Source organism: Lithobates pipiens, unplaced genomic scaffold (assembly GCF_037356315.1).
Source record: "Lithobates pipiens isolate NorthernLeopardFrog02 unplaced genomic scaffold, aLitPip1_a1.2 Scaffold_13, whole genome shotgun sequence".
NCBI lineage: Eukaryota > Metazoa > Chordata > Amphibia > Anura > Ranidae > Lithobates > Lithobates pipiens.
This window is the reverse complement of record NW_027507718.1, coordinates 505,253,859-505,275,317: the sequence shown is the minus strand read 5'-3', so window position 1 is coordinate 505,275,317 and position 21,459 is coordinate 505,253,859. Positions and strand designations below refer to the sequence as shown.

At 43.1% G+C, this 21,459-nt stretch overlaps 1 protein-coding gene across 1 annotated transcript in view; it reads left to right on the top strand.

The window, feature by feature from the left end:
- Positions 1–21,459, top strand: part of ATRN (attractin) — a gene marked incomplete in the record, with an annotated part of 385,746 nt that overhangs the window by 232,008 nt on the left and 132,279 nt on the right. Inside the window, 2 exon segments of the mRNA XM_077478033.1 lie at positions 10,378–10,456; positions 16,231–16,388. Coding sequence (XP_077334159.1) covers positions 10,378–10,456; positions 16,231–16,388 — 237 coding nt within the window.

The window sequence follows — 21,459 nt, the reverse complement described above, 5'->3', positions numbered from 1 at the left end:
CTGCAGCTGCTGACTTTTAAAATAGTGACACTTACCTGTCCAGCGCGTGCGATGTCGGCACCCGAAGCCGATCTCTAGATCGTCTTGTCGGGTGCTGCCGCCGCCATCTTGGTTATGGGAATCAGGAAATGGAGCCTTTCGGCTTCATTTCCCGGTTCCCTACTGCGCATGCGCGAACCGCGCTGCGCAATAGGGATGGTCCCCGCTGCCTCTGGGATCTGTGTGTTTCCCAACAGGCAGCGGGGCACTTGCGGAAAGGGGCGGGCACTTGCGGAAAGGGGCGTAATCTACGCCCCTTTCCGCAGAGAGCTATCCCGGAAGTGGGTGCAGAATACCTGTACTGTACAGGTATCTGCACCCCCCTCCCCCCTGAAATGTGCCAATTGTGGCGCCGGAGGGGGGGAGGGTTCCGATGAGCGGAGGTCCACTTTAATTAAAAAAGCTGACGTTAGAAACTGGCTACCATGCTTAGCTGCTCCGAATTTTTCACTCTCCAGTTTTAATAAATCAACCCTGATGAGTTAAAGAGGAACTGCTCACATAATTTGTAAAAAAAAAAAAACATCTTTGGCATTCTGAAGCTTCCTTCAAACCACTTTGCATATTATTTTATATATACTGTGATTCTGTACTTACCGAATTTGCTGCAGAAATCTCCCTCCACTGAGTCTGGCTGCATCCATTTTACCTGAAACTACTGCCTGTTCACTTCCTGGATTTACACAGACACAGAGGCACACCTCCAGCTCTGCAACTCTCATTGACCCTCTTATTACTCATCCTCCCTCCCTTCCTGGCAAACTCTCAGGAGAGTGAGGGAGAGAGCTGTGTGTGATGTCCTAAGCCTAGGCTAATGACCAGACAAGAAAGAGGAAGTGGGCTTTAAAACATATTTACTGGCAGAAAAAAAAAGTTTTACTATCCAAAGTTAAAACCACAAGAGCAGAAGATTTAATAGATGGAAAGATAAAAAAATGATTGAAGTTCCTCTTTAACCAAAAACACTGTAATTAATTTTTAATAACCAAAGTAAACTCCCCCATCCATCCACGTCTCCATGTTTTATTTTGGTGAGAAATCACTTTGAAAACCCCCGTGGCCATCTTGAGTAAGGGCAGGTGATTCATGTAGCATTTACTTCCTGCCCTTAGCTCAAGTATGCATGCAGGAAAGTGTTCTTAGCTGAGTAAACCCCCTTCTACTCTCCTCTTCTCCTGAAGACTCCTGGAATGTATGTCATCATTTTGCCTAGGCAGGAAACCAGGAAGTAACTGAACAAATGTAAAAAAAAAAAGTGTAAAACAAGTAAATATGTTATACTTTGCTATCTTTTTACTAATGCTAGCAGCATGAGGATTAAAAATAATCCATGTTGTTTGGGAGAGTCTCGTTCCACTTTAAGTCCAATTAGATGCATGTCACTTTCAGGTCTTTATCTCTGTTGCTTTTATGTGGCAGGTTTATTACATTCCCATAGGACACTTTCCAACTGTGAGGGGAGAGAAGCTCACAGAAAAGCTATGCCTGCCCCTCCCATCTGCCCATTCACAGAAGCCTATGTGTTTTTTGTGAATGAGTTCACATAATACAAAGGCTTCTGGGAATGGCCAGAAGGAGGGAAGGGACAGGCTTAGCAGTTCCAGGGACTCTGCTCTTGAAGGAACTGAGACCACATTGAGCACCCTGGGAGCCCTGGAAATTAACTTCATGGGTCACAATAAACCTGTGAGATGGGAATAGGGAGGATAAGTCCACCAGGCACCTTGTTAGACCTAACTCATGGTATGCCTGCAGTTTTTAACAAAGCAGCTGAATTTCTAGAATTCACCTTTAACCACTTCCCGACCAGCGCATGCCGATGTACGTCGGCAGAATGGCACGGGCAGGCATGTTGCCGTACAGGTACGTCTAGTTTTAAATGGCGCCCTGCCATCGCGAGCGTGCCACCGGCGCTTTTTTTTCAAAATTGTTGCTCTATTTTTGTTTATAGCGTCAAATACCACCAAAAGAAAGCTCTATTTGTGGGAACAAAAGGATGTAAATTTTTGTTTGTGAGCCACGTCGCACGACCGCGCAATTGTCAGTTAAAGCGACGCAGTGCAGAATCGCAAAAAGTGGTCTGGTCTTAAGCCAGCAAAATGGTCCGGTCTGAAAGTGGTTAAAGTGCACAGACATTTTGAAACAATAACAGGGGAGGCCTTAAACGGAAAGAGAGTATAACAAAAGGTGTTAAAGGATGGAAAAAATGTACAGTATAAGAGCCAGTGTTTGACAGGCTTTTTTTCATGTCAGAGCTGCTGTTCCTATACACCAGGAATGCTGGTGTAAAAGCTGTTGGATGCAGCTTAGGAGGCCAATTGCAAGTCTAAAGCACCTGATCGCAATCTGCATATGACTATGAAAGCCTTTAATAGCAGGATTATGGTGGGATGAAACCCTGTTCTGTTTTATAGCTCTGTATTTCCACATATATGCTGCAGGTCAGACTTGGGCTGCTTTCACACTGGGGCGGCGGGCCCGTTAGCAGTAAAGCGCCAGAAGTTTAACCGCTGATTTTAACCCCCAAGAAGGGGTTAACAAGGGGTTAAAAGCATCCGTGTTGTGGCGCTTCAGAAGCGCTGCCCATTCATTCCAATGGGCAGGAGCGGTATAAGGGTGCTGGAGACAGCGCTCCCACACCGCCCAAAAGTTGGCGCCTGCAAGACTTTTTCTCCCATCCCACAAGTGCACCACCCCAGTGGGAAAGCACTCAGGCTTTCCCACTGGGGAGGCATGAGAGGCAGTTTTCAGGTGCTTATAGCGCCTGAAAACTACTTCAATGTGAAAGTAGCTTTAGTGAGGACAGGATTCTTCAAGTGTACATTTTTACATAAAAACCTGAATGTTATGCAATTTTTGCTAAGATGATGAATATGAGTGAGGTGGATATACCTGTATTTCCATTAAATCAATCTAAATAGATGCTGTCTAGGCCACCTCCTGTAAATAGATGCTGACAGGCCACCTCCCACCTAATGATGTCTTCCCTGTGCTTACCTGCTGCTCTGTTGGGGGCTTGTATCTTAAGGCTGCAAAGGGAAAATTCATGCATGCTACATCGGGTACTTCAGAGAACATTTAGAGTTCTTTGCAGGTTTGAGTGACATGCATTTGATCGTTTGCATTTTTGTAGACTTGTAGGGGGGGGGGGTGAGGCAGTTCTGAAGCAAACAAAAGCCCAACGACACAGCCCTGAGTCCAGTCCTTGTGCAAGCTCTATTATGGAGCTTACACAGAGATAATGATCTTCTCACCTCCCCAGTGTGCGTTTGGGCCTTGGGATTCAATAAAATCTTATTGTGAACAAAAAATATTATATCACATAGCAAAAGTGTTCCAGTAATATGGAAATAGTTCACCCGTCTACACGGTTAAGGAGATATTTTACAAAAATAGGGCACCGCTAGCGCAGACGCACTGGGCGTGCCGCAAGTGAAGGCAAACATGCCGTCACAGCTCCCGCGCGCATGCACCGGAGTGACGTCATCGCTGCTCCGGCCACTCACAGCGCTGGAGCAGTGATACCCGTAAAAAGATGGATGCTCCATACTACAGGGGACAGCAGTGACATTGCTGTCTCCTGTGTCAGGTAAGTGACACATAATGGGCTACTTTGCAGGGAAACAAAGAGGAAGTTAAACCCATCAGGGTTTACTTCCTCTTTTAAAGTTAAGCCTGCCCGGCCCCAGGTACATGCGCACACATACAAACGTAAATGCACCTGTTGAGGGTGTTTATGTATGAAAGTGTTGATTGCGGTACATGTTTCATATCGCCACGCACGCATTCTATGGCCATTATTCACGGGTTATCCCTAAACTGGTGGCCTGTAGTGGATTTTAAAGTGTCACCTATGGAAAATATAGGGTACTAAAGCTTGTCGTTTTGCGGGCACATGCAAATTTAAAATTTGACATGTTGGCTATCTGTTTACTCTTCCCAACCTAATTTTTTTGATTTTACCCCAAAAAATGTGTTATCTTGCATTTATGTGCCCTAAAATTTATTTTTACAAAAATTTGGCGCTTCATAAACTGTTGCGCAAATATCACGCGACATAAAAAAAAAAACTGGAGCTGCTGGCACTTTTTTTTTTTCCCCATCATCCTGACTGCTTTCAGAAAATGTGTTTGTGGGTTTTAGGTAATCTTCAGGGATAAAATGAATTTTTTAAACATGTGCAAAAATGGCTCTGGCAGCAAAAGGCTTAAAACATATTGGAGGTTCTGCCCTTTATGATCTATTTGCTTGTTCCAGGTCAGCTTCTAGAAGTGCTGGAGCTGGTGGCAGTCAGGCAAGGATCACTGATCAGACGCTTTCCCTTATATAGTGGGGAGAACCCCTTATAGAATACATTTTTTTTTTTTTTTTTTTTAAATCACATTTCCATTCTAAAGCTTTGTGCCCAGATTGTAAAGCTGTTTATCTGAATTGTGGTAACTGCTTGTCGATCTGCTATAAAGGAGCGCCGTGTATTATCCTGCATTGTGCTCGGCGTCTGTTATTCTCAGTTCAGCCTTTTATTCTCGCAGTGTAAGTGCAGATTGTGCAGCCTGCAATCTGCTTCTAATAATAACTGCTGGGAAGCCGCCGGTGCACCAGAATAAATCACAGTGCGGGCTGATCTACTCAATGAGTACAGTCTGAACGTGTGACAATCTCTGATGGCCTTGCTTTGGGCTGCTTTGGACCGCTCCATTAAAGTTCACTGGTAAAGGGGAATCTTTTATGAAGCATCATAATTATGTTGGATGCCTGCTGCCATTCTGTGACTGCAAGAATATCACTACAGCATATAGTAGCCATTGCTGCCATTCTGTGACTGCAAGAATATCACTACACAAAAACTAGTATGAGGCTGGGTTCACACATGTGCTGCCCGGGTTTGTGCCTGGGGTCCAGTATGTGTCTGTTCACTGTTTCATATATCAATATTTTTTTTAATTTATTTTATGTCATATTAATATTTGATTCCGTTTGGTATTTTCATTATTAGCGCTGCACTTTTTTGCACTTTAAAATATTATGTATGTGATACTATGGTTATGAATTAACTGTTGATGTAATTATTATATGTTTTTTCAATAGAAGGCTTGTACCTCAAGCTGAACAGCATCCCCTGAAGAAGCCCGATATATGGGTGAAACATGTTGGTAATTCTATCCTTCTATGCTGTATTCATAAAATCTTGTTGATTTGTACTGCCAATTGCTGTGTTTTTAATATTTTTTTTACTTTTTCTAAAATAATTTTTTTTTATATAAAATTTAGTTTTTTTCGAATTAATTTGCACCTTAAAAATCCAGTTTTCCTCCCTCTATATATTCACTGGGTATATGTGAGGGTATGCATCCATTTTAAAGTGGAGTTCCACACAAAAAAAAAATTCATTAATGTGCAATTTTTTTTTTTTTTACTTACCTTATAATGCCTGTTGCTATGTGGTCCCGCGAAATCTGCCTTCTTCATTGCTTGGGCTCCTGACATTACTTCCCTCGGCGAAGGAGAGATCACCCCCCCCCCCCCCCCTTAGGCAATCATCCGGGACACGTGACAGGTCCCAGATGATTGCGCGGGCAGTCACGGCGTGCGACTCGAGCATGCGCAGTGGGTGCCCAGCTGTGAAGCCTCAGCCGGGCACCCACAGTTAAAATGCCGGTGCCACCGAGTGGAATTCAGGCAACCATTCGGACCCATATCTCACCTGAACCACACCCAAACACGCAGCTGACCCTTTTTCAAACTGGACTGCGGCTACCCCGGACATTTGTGAATCGGCTCCATTGAGAGCCGATCACACTCGCCTGTCATGCATGAACCCAGCCTGTAGCTGTACGTTGCATAATAGCAGCTTATAGTTTAAAGCCAGATTAAAAGATAAAATTAAAAGTCAGCAGCTACAAATACCACAGCTACTGACTTAATAATCACACACTTACCTGTCCCAGGGTCCAGCGATGCGGGTGATCGAAGCCCTGCTCATCTCCCCCTCCACTCGGTGGCACCGCCATTTTAACTGTGGGTGCCCGGCTGTAGCTTCACAGCTGGGCGCCCACTGCGCATGCTCGAGTCGCACGCCGTGACTGACCATGCAATCATCTGGGACCTGTCACGTGTCCCGGATGATTGCTTAGAGGGGGGGGGGGAGGTGATCTCGTGGGACCACATAGCAACAGGCATTATAAGGTAAGTAAAAAAAAAATTTGCACATTAATGAATTTTTTTTGTGTGTGTGTGGAACTCCACTTTAAAATGGATGTATACCCTCACATATACTCGGTAAATATATAGAGGGAGGAAAATTGTATTTTTAAGGTGCAAATTAATTCGAAAAAAATAGTAACAACTCAATTTTATATAAAACAAAAAAATGATTTTAGAAAAAGTAAAAAAAATATTAAAAACACAGCAATTGGCAGTACAAATCAACAAGATTTTATGAATACAGCATAGGATAGAATTACCAACATGTTTCACCCATATATCAGGCTTCTTCAGGGGATGCTGTTCAGCTTGAGGAACAAGCCTTCTATTGAAAAAACATAATAATTACATAAACAGTTAATTCATAACCATAGTATCACATACATAATATTTTAATTAAAGTGCAAAAAAGTGCAGCGCTAATAATGAAAATACCAAACAGAATCAAATATTAATATGACATAAAATAAATTAAATAAAAAAATATTGATATACTTATTTGATTAATTATCCCATTAAAGTGACATAAAATAATTTTAAAAAATAAATAAATAAAATCAATACCCAAGTAATGGTGAAAAAATCCCTGAAAGATTAAAACTAAGGCAGACACCAACCAAAATTCATAAACATCTTGACATGTGTAAAAACAATTCTTTGCTGTGATAACAAACAATAATACATAACCTATGCAAATAATATATATATAAATAATCATTTTTTTAAATAAATAAGTCCAATATAAGGTGAGGTAGTAAGTAGTGCACAAAGAAATAGTCCACATAAAAGTGCTGGAAAAACACCATTCAATCAAGACTCCCATCAATCTCTAAACAGCGCGATGTCAGCGTTACTGGCCCCGCCCTACGCGTTTCATCACAAGGGGACGTCGTCGCCTGGCCAATCCCCAGGCGACGTCCCCTTGTGACGAAACGCGTCATCACGCTGTTTGGAGATTGATGGGCAGCAGGATCATAGCGGGAAGCCAGTGGAGACAGTGATAGGATTCGTTCCCCATCTCTCATGTGAGTGAGAGGAATGTGACCCATTGTTGGTGTTGGTGGGAAGAATGGTTTACTATTGGTATTAGTGGGAGGAATAGGACTCCACCAATGGTGTCAGTGGTTGGAATTGTGCCCCATCATTGGTATTTAGTTGGGGCAATAGTCTGCCATTGTTGGTATTAGTGGGAGGAATAGTACCCCAAGGGCCTGATAAAGGCACGCAAAGGGCAGAATTCCGCCCCTGGGCTGCTGTTTGGATACCCCTGTCCTAAGGAATCCAAGTGGAAGTGGGTATCTATCAAAACCAGGTACCCTCTACCCTAATAAAAAGTTAATGGTCCAAATGTGCTAGAGGGGGGGGGGGGGGGGGGGAGGAGTACATTAAGCTGAACTCCCCCTTTAGGGTGAAGTTCAGCTTTAACTCTTGATTAGTGACCATTTTTTTGAAGGTGAAATATCAGTTTGCTTGTTTGAGGCTACTACTAATTACAATAGCTGGACTTCTACCTGAAGGTCTAGAAAGCATGGGCAGTTGGTGGCCACCAAGTCCCAAATTTAGAGATGCTGTCACATTGCCTGTGCAGGATAGAGTGACAAGGCCCCCCAGCTACAAATACGCAACAATGAATGCTTCCACACTGCCTTCTTGCTCCATCATAGTTGTTCTTGTAGACTTGGGATTTTTGGTATGTGGAAGTATATGGGACCGTGACATCATCCACTGGTTACATTCCAACACTGGATCTTACCTGGGGTGGGCTCCTGCAATGGCGAGGAAGCATGGACCAGTGTGTATACCTAGCTGGGGACCAGGGAAATGGGCTGGGGGCTACCTACCTGGGGGCCAGAAATTCTCCTGACGATTGCAGCAATACCACATATGTGTATGTTGTTGTTTTGTACCCATAGTACAGACCAGAAGCAATAGTGCACATTTTGCATTTTTTTTTTATCCTACTTAAAACACACCGACACTAACTGAAAAAAATCCTTCCAAAAAAAAAAAAAAAACACTGATCCTAACGCTAACTCTGGGGCTGACCTTGATCAAGATATTTGATTATTATTTTCTACACGCATTTTATTTTTATTTTTATATCTCTGCAAGGACAGAGAAAGATGCCCTGTATCTGTCTCGTCCATTCAGAGAGTGAAAACATGGCTGCGGGCTTCACAGTCACTGATCATTATGATGGCCAATCCGAGAATATCACAGCGTTCAGGTGACCCGCAATTGGACATTCCAGGTCCTGATCATTAGAACGGGGCATGGGGCTCTCGGTAAGACCCCCGTCTCTGGGCTTGGAGCTGTGTGGCGTTCTCCCAGCACAAAGGGAGATGCGCAAATAAGCGGCCCCATGGATAAAAGCCCAGTCCAGTAGGATATGCATATTTGCGTATGGTCGTCGTGAAGGTTTTTTTTTTTTTTTTTTTTACCAAACCACAAATCTACATTTTGGGACCATGCTGCAGCTTTCATCTATCTAGTTACTATGTTTATGTAGTTTTACGCCCTGCCGCACACCCCCTCCCACGCACACACCCCCACGCGCGCACCCCCCCACGCGCACAGACCCCCCAACCCACACCCCCCCACGCGCACACCCCGCCACCCCCCCCCTCCACACACGCACCCCCCCACACAGACAAACTTTTCTGCATTTTTAAAAAAATTGATATCTTAGATTTTTGGGTTCCCAGCTCTGCCACGTACGATTTACCCAGTGGTCTCACTCACCCTGTTGGATTTTTAATTTCTGTTGCTTTGTGGACGTTGCAGTTCTGAGACACTGGAGAAGTCACACTACTGGAGCCTAAAGGGTAACTCCTCTTTCTTGAGCAAAAAAAATTGCAAATAAAAATAAAATAAAAATATTATCTATCTCTATCTCTCTATCTCTATCTCTCTATCTCTATCTCTCTATCTCTATCTCTCTATCTCTATCTCTCTATCTCTATCTCTCTATCTCTATCTCTCTATCTCTATCTCTCTATCTCTATCTCTCTATCTCTATCTCTCTATCTCTCTATCTCTATCTCTATCTCTATCTCTATCTCTCTCTCTCTCTCGCGCTCTCTCTATCTCTCTCGCGCTCTCTCTATCTCTCTCTATATCTCTCTCTCTCTCTCTCTCTCTCTATCTATCTCTCTCTCTATCTATCTCTCTCTATCTCTCTCTCTCTCTCTATCTCTATCTCTCTCTATCTCTCTAATCTATCATGGCCTAACCTCACAATCATCACTCTCCTCTTGAATTGGCTACTACGGAAGAGGTTAAAAAACTTTTCTCAGATGCCCACCTAACCAATTGTCCCTTGGATCCTGTTCCCTCACAACTACTACGGTCACCCTCTTATTCTATCCTATGCTTCCTCACTCACATCTTTAATCTCTCCCTCTCTAGTGGCACTTTCCCCTCCCCTCTAAAACATGCGCAGATCCCCCCCATACTTAAAACACCCTCACTGGACCCCACCAACCTGAACAACTTAAGACCCATCTCATTGCTCCCATTCACCTCTATACTTCTAGAACGTTCGTCTACAACTGTCTTATCGTTAATTTCTACACAAAAAAAAAAAACCACAATGCAAATCACTATGAAATTGCAGTACTTGTGTTTTGGATGTGGGTCCATTGAAGTCTATTACATGCAGAACGTCACCTGCAAGAAGTATTTTCATTTTTGGTGAGGTACTCCCAAAGTTAAATCATGTGTAAAGGGATGCAGGATCAGCCACTTTCCTCATTAGAGACCTGCAGGTGCAACAGCTTAATGATAATTATAAAATCGCTCCTATTCACATTCACCGCTATTTCTTCAGAATAACAAGGTAGGAATCTGCGACAAAGTTTGTTAAAATGCTTGCACGGTTCATAGATCACCCAGAGGGGAATGTGTTTTTTTTTCTCAACAAAAGGGGAATTGCTATTTTAAATAGAATATTTAAATCCTAGACATTTTGCTATCTCTGTAGGTTGGTGGGGGGATGTCTAAGAAGTTCACCCTTACCCACTACCATGCAGACCCCCAGTAAGGGGATACCTTTTGGTTTTTCTAGGTGTTTTGTATTAAACAGTTGTGAAATGCAGTTTATATGACCCGGTTATTTCCTCTGTTTACCCACAGCAAAACCGAGACCTGGACATGTTTATTAATGCTTCAAAGAACTTTAACCTGAATATCACTTGGGCTACAAGCTTTGCAGGTAATAAAACGTATTCTTTAATAATGGGAGGTGTCATTTAATGAATAATGAAAATGCAAGGAAAGGGCTAATGAAATCTGATAATACAACCAGTAATCCAAATGGGAAATGGATATACAGCTTCTTTCCAATACCTGACATCTTTACAAAGTATGTATTATGTGCTTATTCCATGCTCATTTAGAGCCCTTTGACACCGAGCCGGCCATAGCGTCAGCGGTAAAATGCCGCTATTTTTAGTGCTGTTTTACCGTCGAATTTGCGGCACATTTTGGCCGCTAACGGGGTGCCTTTAACCCCCGCTAGCGGCCGAGAAAGGTTTAAAACTGCCTGCAATGCACAGCAATAGCGGTGTTTTGCCGGCGGTATAGCTTGATTTCAATGGGGAGCAGCGGTGGAGGAGCGGTAAACACAACACTTCTTCACCGCTCAAAAGAAGCTGTTGGCAGGATTTTTCCTGACGTCTTGCCAGCGCACAGCTCCAGTGTAAAAGCCCTCTGGCTTTCATATTGGAGACAATGGAGCAGCTGTTTGAGGGCGGATTGCAGGCGCTATTTTTAATGCTATAGCGCCTGCAAAAACGCCCTCGATGTGAAAGAGATCTTAAGATCAAAGCAGGGAAAGCTCTAAAAATAAATAAATAAATAAAAATTAAATAAAAAGCAAGGAACGCTCTGTTGGTTACCAGACCAAATCTTGGGGTTTGATGTTTTAAAGGTTTCTAGGGCAATAGTGGTGATTTAGATTTGAATGTTACACCAGTGTTTCTCATTTTTCTCTGTTATCTAAAAAAGAAAAGTGGGAGAAAGGGGGGGGGTGGGGGTGTGCAGATACCGGTCTACTGTACTGGAGTCTTAGGCTAGGTTCACATCTGTCAAAAACGTAGTGTAGCGCTAAACAAAATTATGAATGACCTAGTTAGTGCATCATCATACAGTAATTAACCCAAAACACCTTAAGTGTGAAGATTCATGTAAAAAATTATATATAGAAATGAAATTACAATTCCAAAAAATATAAATAGAAAAAGTCTCTATGTAAGATGTTGATCCAATCCAAACGTGAAATACGGGTCACCATCCACCTTCTCAAGATGAAGCTAGCATGCAAACACCCTGTGATATTCCCGTCACCTTTAGAAATAAAGGCTTACCAGATAATATGGACCCAAACGAATATATATTCGAAGGATCATGCAAGCTTGTACACTTAGAAGGCGAGATTATAGATGTAAAATGTCCAGGGAAGTAACAAGTCAGACTCCACATAAAGATGTCCTCAACTAGTTGTTAAATCCTCATCGGTACACTCCAGCACAAAATGTTGAACTCTCCATGTAATCAGGTTAAGAATAGGTTCACATCTGTGTGGGTGATTACCGCTGCAAAAACACACCTGTTTCTGCAACCACAACCACCCGCACAGAAAAACGCAGGAGTGGCGTGAGTGCCATAAATGCTAGTGGTACGCCATGCGCACTGGAAACCGTTCTGCATTTTGCAGTTCCTGTGTGGACTGCGATTTCTGAAATGCTGCAGGGATGTTTTCCCTGCGTTTCAGGAGGCAAATTAATGGGCTGCCGTGCTTTTGCAAAACTGGGCCCGCGGAGCCACACACACGTGAACCTAGCCTTACAGGGTAGCAAAGACTGGCGTTTTCAGTAGTGGTTTCTCTGTGTTGCATTTTCCCAGATGTAGCCTGTCCTTTTTAGTCACATTGCTTCTTCTTTCTTATTTGCATTGCTGTCAGGGGATGCTTTGTAAATGCATAGAAACCACAGAGACTGTCTTGAGGAGGGTTCTTCTATTGCAGTTATTGTGGAAAAAACAGACTTTCTAAGTAGCGGCTGGTCACTTACTTCAAACTACTAAATATCCTTACTGTAGAACGATAGGCAAACTTTATTTTTACATTTTAGCGTAAGGGAGGGTTTTACCCTGTAAAAAAAAACCCTCTGTGTCCCATAGCGGAGATTTCCCTTTCACTTCCTGTCAAATAGCCAAACAGGAAGTGAGAGGAAATCACTGAAAATTAAGGCGTCCAGTGTCCACATTTGAAGATTTAACCTCCTATTATTTTTCTGGGGACAACCCACAATTTTGGGATTTTATTTTACTGTCACTTTCAATGAGGATGGTAAACAGGACAAATAGAGAGGTTAAATCTCCTTAACTGGGGCACAGAAAGCAATAAAAACTGAGAAGTGTTCTAATCCATCTCCAATCTATCCAAAATGTAAAAAACTGTTTGCCTTTAGTTATGCTTTAACATCAGTCTTCATCCTGAGCGTAGATTGTCACCCAGGTGCGGTAGGACTGTGTTGAGTGATTATTTCAATGCAATCCCACCACAAAACAAGGCGAAATGCGATTGACGCATTTGCACTGCTGTCATCCTACTGCTTCCTACCCTGTACCTGCCGCGATGTAGTAATGCAGGGGCCGCTGTGAATGTATCCTGAAAGCAAGTGTTCTTATAGGTTTCCTACTCTGATGTTTGTACTCACAAAGCTGCATGAGCGTGCAGGATTTTTGTAAGTGCGATTGCGATTTTTTTTGTAAGTGCAATTGTGCTACTTAAATTGACAGTGATAAATATCTAGCTTGGTTACATCAGAGGCCTTATATACACAGGGCGACTATCCACACAGGCAGAGACCCGCATGGATGTCATATTGAGACACAGCAGCTGTGTCCCAATCGACAACGATGGGACTGCTAGCATGGGGATGCATGCAACATCTGTGCATCCCTGTGCCAGTAAAACACGGTCCTTCATGAGGCATGTATGTTATCACTCTGTGTGAATGAGGCCTAATTTTTCATATCTCACATCATGAGGGTGCTAGGGTTGCAGAAATTCATTGTTGTAGTCTGTGCTGTATGTAGCACAGACTATTACAGTTGTCCCTTGAGTGGCTTACCACTTGTATATGGAAGGTGTTCACTCATTTAATCTGAGAATGCCTTGTTCAGTATAGAGATTACAAGTTGATCGAGCAGCAAATGACTGTATGTAGCACAGACTACAGTGCATTTCTGCATCCCCAGCATCACTCACAGATGTGACATATGAAGGTTAAGAGTGGCTTCACAATGTCTAAAGCGGGTGAAAAGCACAGCTAACCTATGGGTTTCGTACGGGTTAGTAGTGCTTTCCCATAGACGCCTTTACAGAAACGGCACCAAAACCGTGGGACATGAAACCTGGCGTATGCAGGAATTTTGGTGCGCTTTTTGAAATGGCACCAAAACCACAAGACCTCATAGAAGCCTATGGGAAAGCGCAGCTAATCTGCACGAAATCTTGGGTTAGCTGCGCTTTAGCAACAGCACAGCGGGGCAGTGTGCAACTATTGTAAGTATAACAGGTTTGTTTTTTTAATGGAGAAGTAAACCAAAGCTTGTTTGGATCACGGGAGTGCAGTTAATTTCTGCTGAAGCTCGCCGTCTGCTGACATTAGAGAGCTGGTCCAGGTTCGGGTGAAATCCCGACACTGGAGTCGGGATCCGCCCAAATGCCTGGACTGGCACCCGGCTTAGCCTTTCAGCGAGTCACTGAGAGCCAGAGTTGGCTGCTCTCACCCCCTCCACAACTCGCCACTCTAGTGAGTAGAGGGGGGGGGGGGCAGAGAAGAGAGTGGTGACTGACAGTCTACAGCTCTCTGCTCAGGGATGCTCTGAGAGAGTCTCAGTGTTAGAGCTGGCGGGGGACAGATGCAGCATCCACCTAGCCAAGTATAAATCTGCAAAAATGCCTGAACCCATACTTCTATAAAGTATAAAAAAAATAATAAAAAGACGTATTTACAATCACTTCAAATGGACTTTAAGCAACAAATTAAAGGCCATCTCAAACACTTTTTTTTTAATTTTATTTTTACTGGTTGTGACTAGTATTTTGTATATTTTAAAGTGTTGGAATAGTTCTTGACCTTTCATAGGTGTCTGTTAAAGGTTTGCTTTCAAATTCGATTTTTCAGCCTCTGAATAGAACTGTCCTTTTAAAGAAATGATTGTGTGCAGTTAAAGTAAACCCAGTGGCCTCTTAAAGTTCAGTTACATGGAAGAATATTTATTCAGGTGCTCTTTATTAGAGGCCAGTGTGCCAGGTAAAGGGCTGCCCACATCTGCTTCTAATTGTAACACACTCAGCTGTGGAGAGGAAATGAAAACAAGTGCGTTTTCCATCAGTTCACTGCACAGCCAGAATCTACTGCGATCTCAAGAATTTTTGTTCTTATTTCCATTGCATGCACGTGATTTTCTCTGATTCAGGAGCTGGATAGTATTCTATATTGGTTTTATTACTCCAACCTAGCAGCCCTACTTACTTACAGGTGGATCATTCCTGCACATCTAAATGGATAAAAGGGTATCTGTATGCTCTGGAATAGGGTCATTTCTTACAGTACCAGTGGCTGATTTCCTTGGAAATCTGAATTGTGTCTTATTTTTTTTTTTTTTTTTGTACAAACGTCGACACTCTGTAGGAGAATCCCAATCTGCATACTTTATATGCCATGTCCGAATCAAGACATTCACTATTTTGCCTATTGTTTCTGAAACTTGATGACTTTAGGACACTCCAGTCAAACCATATCTTCTACAATCACATCTGTCTCTTTCCCTTTATAATCACTATCCCTGTCATCCATAATCGCTATCCGTCTCTGTCCCCAGTTGTCACCATCTATACCTGTCCCCCCATCATCTCCCTCCCCTGTTCCCCATCTCTGTTCCCCCATATTTACCATCTGTCCCCCCCCTCCCCCCATAATTACCATCTAGCCCTGTGCCTCTCCCCATAATAACCACCCCCCCCCCCACAATCGACATCTGTCCCCGTCCCCCCCCATAAATACCATCTATCCCCATCCCTCCACCCATAATCACCATCTATACCCCCCTATATTTACTACCCCCCCTCAGTAAATACCATCTATCCCCCTTGCCCCATAATCACCTATCCCCGTCCCCCCATAATCTCCACCTATCCCCGTTCCCCCCATAATCACCACCTGTTCCCGTCCCCCCCATAATCACCACCTGTCCCCGTCCCCCCCATAATCACCACCTGTCCCCGTCCCCCCCATAATCACCACCTGTCCCCGTCCCCCCCATAATCACCACCTGTCCCCCCCATAATCACCACCTGTCCCCCCCATAATCACCACCTGTCCCCCCATAATCACCACCTGTCCCCCCCATAATCACCACCTGTCCCCCCCATAATCACCACCTGTCCCCCCCATAATCACCACCTGTCCCCCCCATAATCACCACCTGTCCCCCCCATAATCAGCATCTGTCCCCAATTATTTTCAATGTTGTTACACATGAACCTTTAATAGAGAGTGCAATCTTGCCAGCAATAGTCATTTGACTAAGATCTCCACATGGATTCTTCCTTTCTGCACATTCCAGGTTCCTATGTCACTCTGCAGGCTTCTGGGTATTCATTAATTCCTTTCTCTATGTGAATGACTACCTAAGTTCACAAGCTGCAGAGTGGTGCAGGGACTGAAAGCCAATGGGCAGGGAGCATGCATTAGGGAGAGCCAAGGTTTTATCATAGCCAGATATTGTGGACGGTGCTAAGGAGTAAACTGGAATTTATACTTTTACAATTGCTTCCCCTGAATTGCATAATAATTCTTTCTGCAGTTTGATCCTCTTTATTCTGTGTTTGTGTTTATTCCTCAAATCCTTCTATACATTTGGAATGTGTACTTTATTTAATGGGCTCTTTATCAATGTTTTGTTGATTTGCAGCTGGCACACAGGCAGGTGAGGAGATTCCCATCATCTCCAGGACGAATATCAAAGAATGTAAGGATACTTTCTCCAATGAGAAATTTGACTTCCACAACAATCCCAACATCACCTTCTTTGTTTATGTCAGCAACTTCACCTGGCCGATAAAGATACAGGTAAGAGGAATAAGGACAACTGTGACTGGTCTCCTTATCTTGAGCTTTGTCGTACATTCTGTTGACATAAAATATGGGAGTGGATCAGATTGATTTGTTGCAATACGCTAAAAAGTTTTAGTTTTTCTTTCCGTCCATGGAGTAACACAAACAGGAAGTCTTTAACCTTTGGGTTATACTGCCATCTGCAGGAGGTTTGGAAACTGGTAGACGAAGTGTGGGCCAGCCCAGGATAACCCCCTCCTACTTATCAGCTTACCTGTTTTGTGCTGGTGTTCCATAACAGGGGTCTCCAAAATGCGGCATGGGGGCCAGATTCTGCCCTCTGCTTGCCTATATCTGGCCCTTGCAGTGACACCAACAAAGGGGCACTATTTCTCCCCCCTGAAACCAATATTGGGGCACTATTCCTTCCACTGACACCAATATAGGGGCATTGTTTACCCCAGGGGTGTCCAAACTTTTTTCAAAGAGGGCCAGATTTGATGAAGTGAACTTGCTTGAGGGCCGTCCATTTTGCTTTACATTCTTTAAACCATTAAAATTCGGTCTAAGTGTGTTCGTAAAAGCGCTAATACACTGCCCTACAAGAATCCTCTTGCCTTTGTGCTGTGTGTGGTGAATAGATGAGCTCGGGTGTGTTTGGATTTGGATATACCGTATTTAATCGGCATATACCACGCACCTTAACTTTAAAAAGGAAGTCTCAGGAAAAAAAATCTTAAATTTTAAATAAAGAACTGTGAAGCAAAATAAGGGTCAGTACCCATCAATGCAGCCTAAACAGTGCCCATCTGCAGCCCCCACCATATTGCCATGAATGCAGCCCCCACCGTATTGCCATGAATGCAGCCTGGTGGGCTGATGGGTGGGGTGGGAAGAGCGCCGACAGACATACAGGAGAAACTACTGTTTTTATAGATGGCCTCTTTAATTGAAAGTCTTTCCTCCTATGATGGACAAAACAGTTGTCCAATGGCAGCGCAGGAGACGGGACTTCCTTTTACAAAGGATGCTGTGTAAACAGGAAATACTCCTCTCCTGTATGCACGGCACTCGTCCCGTCCCCTCCATGGCAGCCAGCATATCTATCTTTTGTGGCGCTCGGGCAATCATTGGGGGCCACAAAAGATATACATGTCAAAATTACCAGGCGGGCTGTCTGGAACGCGGGCCAGACTTTGGACATGCCTGGTTTACCCCCATTGATGCCAGGACATTTTCCATTTAAACCGATAGTCTTGCCCGCCCAAGGCACAAAAAAACAGTAAACTGGCTTGCCCAAATCATTAAAAACAGTAAGCTGACCTATTGTGTACAAAGTTTGAAGTCCCCTGTTCTAGGCTGGTGGCCATCTTTTCTGTAGCTCTGCTGGGTAAAAGACCAACTATTTTAGTTGGCACTTGTTTCTTCATTCTTTGTTCTTTTGCAATCAGGACTTTTTTTTTCTAAATCGCTGCAGTGGCCTTGTCTCTTTGATTGCAGCTGTTCAGCATGCTTGTCTGAATCCTAAATTATTTTGCCATCTGCTCATTGAGTGTGTCCCATCATTGATGTCCTCTTGGCTTTGTCATGTTTGGCTGTATCTTCTCCCGTTTCACTTGATGTTTTTACTTTGGTCATGCAAGACTTTCACCCAGATTACGTTTTTTTTTTTTTTTTTTTTTTTACTGACCCAGATCACAGAAGCTAGAAGTTCCCTCTCGCACGCTCTTCTGTAGATTATATATCTGATTTGCCTGTGGCTTTAGTGGCTTCTAGGCCATCGGCCGCAAAGTCTGAGTCATTGCAGTCCTTGAGTGAAGAGTTAACGCTTGAGAATTCGCAACAATCTAATTCTATTACGCCCACATTAAAGGAGATAAACAGCATAACCATTGGTCCACACACACATTCAGTCACTGGCTACATCTTGTCGCCTTAACCTCCGCAACATCTCCAGAATTCGACCCTTCCTAACGAGTCTACAAAACGACTTCTTCACTCCTTGGTTGTCTCCCGCCTTGACTACTGCAACTCTCTTGGCACTGGCCAACTTTACACAAGCTATCCCCTTCAGTCTATTATGAATTCTGTTGCCACACTAATACACCTCACTAATCGATATGTGACTGCTGCGCCTCTCTGCTAATCCCTTCACTAGCTTCCCCTACCCCACCGTATAAAATTCAAAATACTAACCACAACATCGCCTCCAGGTACATCAACAACCTCATCTACAGATATCGTCCAAATCGTCCTCTCCGCTCCTCAAGACCTCCTGCTCTCTAGCTCCCTTCTTACCTCCTCCTATGCTTGCCTCCAGGACTTGTCCAGAGCCTCTCCCATCCTCTGGAACTCCCTGCCTCAGTAAGTTCCTGTCAGCCCCTACCCTGTATGCCTTTAGGCGATCCCTGAAAACTCACTTATTCAGGGTAGCCTACCCCACCTCTACCTAAGAACTGTACTTGAGTCACCTCTGTTAGATAACCCCCTGCAGCTATTACCTTTTGTACCACCTCCCTCTGTCTTTAGATTGCAAGTGCCATGAGCAGAACCCTCCTATTCCTACTGTATTGAACTGTATTATATTTGTACTGTTCCCCTCTTCATTGTAAAGTGCTGCGCAAACTGTTGGCACCATATAAATCCTGTATAATACCGTATTTTTCCATGTATAAGATGCCCCCCAAATTTTCCAACCCAAAATTAAGAAATCCACATTTTAAACATAAAACGGAACACATTTTTATTTAGTAATTATCTCGGGCAACGTTTACATACCAGTATATTATGCAGCATATCACTTTATTCAGCCTCTGTTGCATCACTGTTTTCTTCATCACTTATAGTTCCAGACAGAAGGAGGCGTTCTTCCTGTTTTCCCCACTCTCTGATCATTGGAGGGAGATCCAAACTGTCTCTCTGCAGCTCTATTTCCATGCTCATTTGCTTAAATGACTACATTCAGTTTGAATTTTGCAGAGTAAAGCTGGCCATACACCTATAGATTATCTGCAGATTTTCCATGGTTAGATGGAAAAAGTGCCGCAGATTTCTCCATGTATGCTAAACTGAGTGGATGGAGGAATCTCCCACTGGGCCAAGCTTCAGTATCTTGCTAGTCCACCCCGCTGGCTCTCAACCTAAACAATGCCTGCACTCAATCAGAATGTTCAGGTATTGTGAGAGCCAGCGGGACCGACTAGCAAGATATGGAAGCTTGGGCCAGTGGCAGATTCTTCCATCCACACAGTTCAGCGTAGATGGAGGAATCTGTTCCACTTTTTACATCTGACCATAGAAATTCTGCAGATAATCTATAGGTGTATGGCCAGTTTTAGACACACGCTTACCGGTATTTATTTGATTTTCTGACATCTTGGTCTCAAAACGCTCCGGTCCCTGTTGCATCTGTGCACTCTCCACCTCCAACAGGATAGCATTTGTGCATCTCCACCTCCAGCTGACATCAGTAACATGCAGCTCGTGATTGGAGGAAGCCTGATTGACAAGCTATGGGCAGCTAAGCACCTGCAAGGCTTTCTCCCAGGCTGACTGACCATGTATAAGACGCCCCTTGATTTTCAGTCTAATGATTTTGAAAAAGTAGCATCTTATACATGGATAAATACAGTAATAATAATAAAGGAGGCTTTTTCAGCTCTGTTGCAGTGCACACCCCTCAGAAACTAGAGGATCAGCTTGTTGCATCCACCAGTGCTCCTTCCAGCTTTGGGTTGTTTAAAACTCCAAAAGCTGCAAACAAATTTTCTTTGCACCTGCTTTTTTTTTTTTTTTTTTTTTTTTTAACTCTTTAAAGATTAAAAGCATTCTTATAAGCCGTTTGCTCCCCCTAAGCACTTATTATCTTGTATCTGTTTGAGGATCTTGTACACAAGTAACATATTGTCATTGGAGAATGCTTGCCTTTATTTAAGGATACAAACAATAAGCAGTTGGAAGCCCTTACTAGAGCTCTGTTCTTGCTGGCGCCTTTTTACCTCTCATCTGATTCTGGCTGTAACCTTACTTCACTAAACCATGTCTGACTGGTCAAAATCCCTTATGAGGTATATCACTGCTGCAGTTGATCCCTTGCCCATCGAAACAAGTAGAGAAGATGCCTGTAGTATTTCTTTTCAGCTGTGATCGTTTTCTGGAAAGCCTTTCGCTTCTCACATGTGTCTCATGTCAGTACATATGCATTGGGAGCTTTTGATTAAAGTGTTGAACCATATAAAAAGCATTTGAAGTGCAACATCTCTTCTATCAAGGCAAACAAACCCCTCTTTCTCAGTGGAAGGAGCCTTAATACTAAACACACAGTGTTTCATTTACTTTGTCCCTTCTATTTCTGTATGTGGAATAGTGGTATGAGAGTCTGGTCCCCAACCAGACCCAACAAAAAGAAGGGGAGCAGGTGGACTGTCTTGGTACACGTAAAGTATGTAAACAGACAAATATATATACACAACACATATATAAAAAAAAAAAAAAAAGTTGTAGACAGCTTTCTACAGCGAAACTAGTTGAAATACTATACTATCTGCAATTTTAGATATCAATGTTGTTGTTTTTGTATGAACTTAATTTTTTTTTTTTATATATATATATATATATATATATATATGTGTTGTATCTATATTTGTCTGTTTACATACTTTACCTGTTTGAGACAGTCCACATGCCCTCCTTTTGTTGGGTCTGGTTGGGGACCAGACTCTCAAACCTCTATTCCATTTAATCTGGATGATGGTACAATAGGTATTATTCTTAACTTTGTTTCCGTTGTGAGGCCACACAATTATTTCTGTATGTGGATGATGGTACTGTAATTATTTTATTAAAAGAATGACATCTAAGTACCTTTCCTAATATACAGCTGTCACATGACCCAGCTCTTTCCCAGCCTGTCTGCAGGGAAACCTGAGGAGGAGCAGCTTCTAGTCCTCTGCTGTTGAGCACGTAAAAAAAAAACCCCCAAAAAAAACCTTTAAAATACAGAGTATTCTAAAAACAAAAAAAACAAACAAAAAAAAAATATCAATAAACTGTTTCAGGCTCCTTTCACACGGGTGCCTCCATTCTG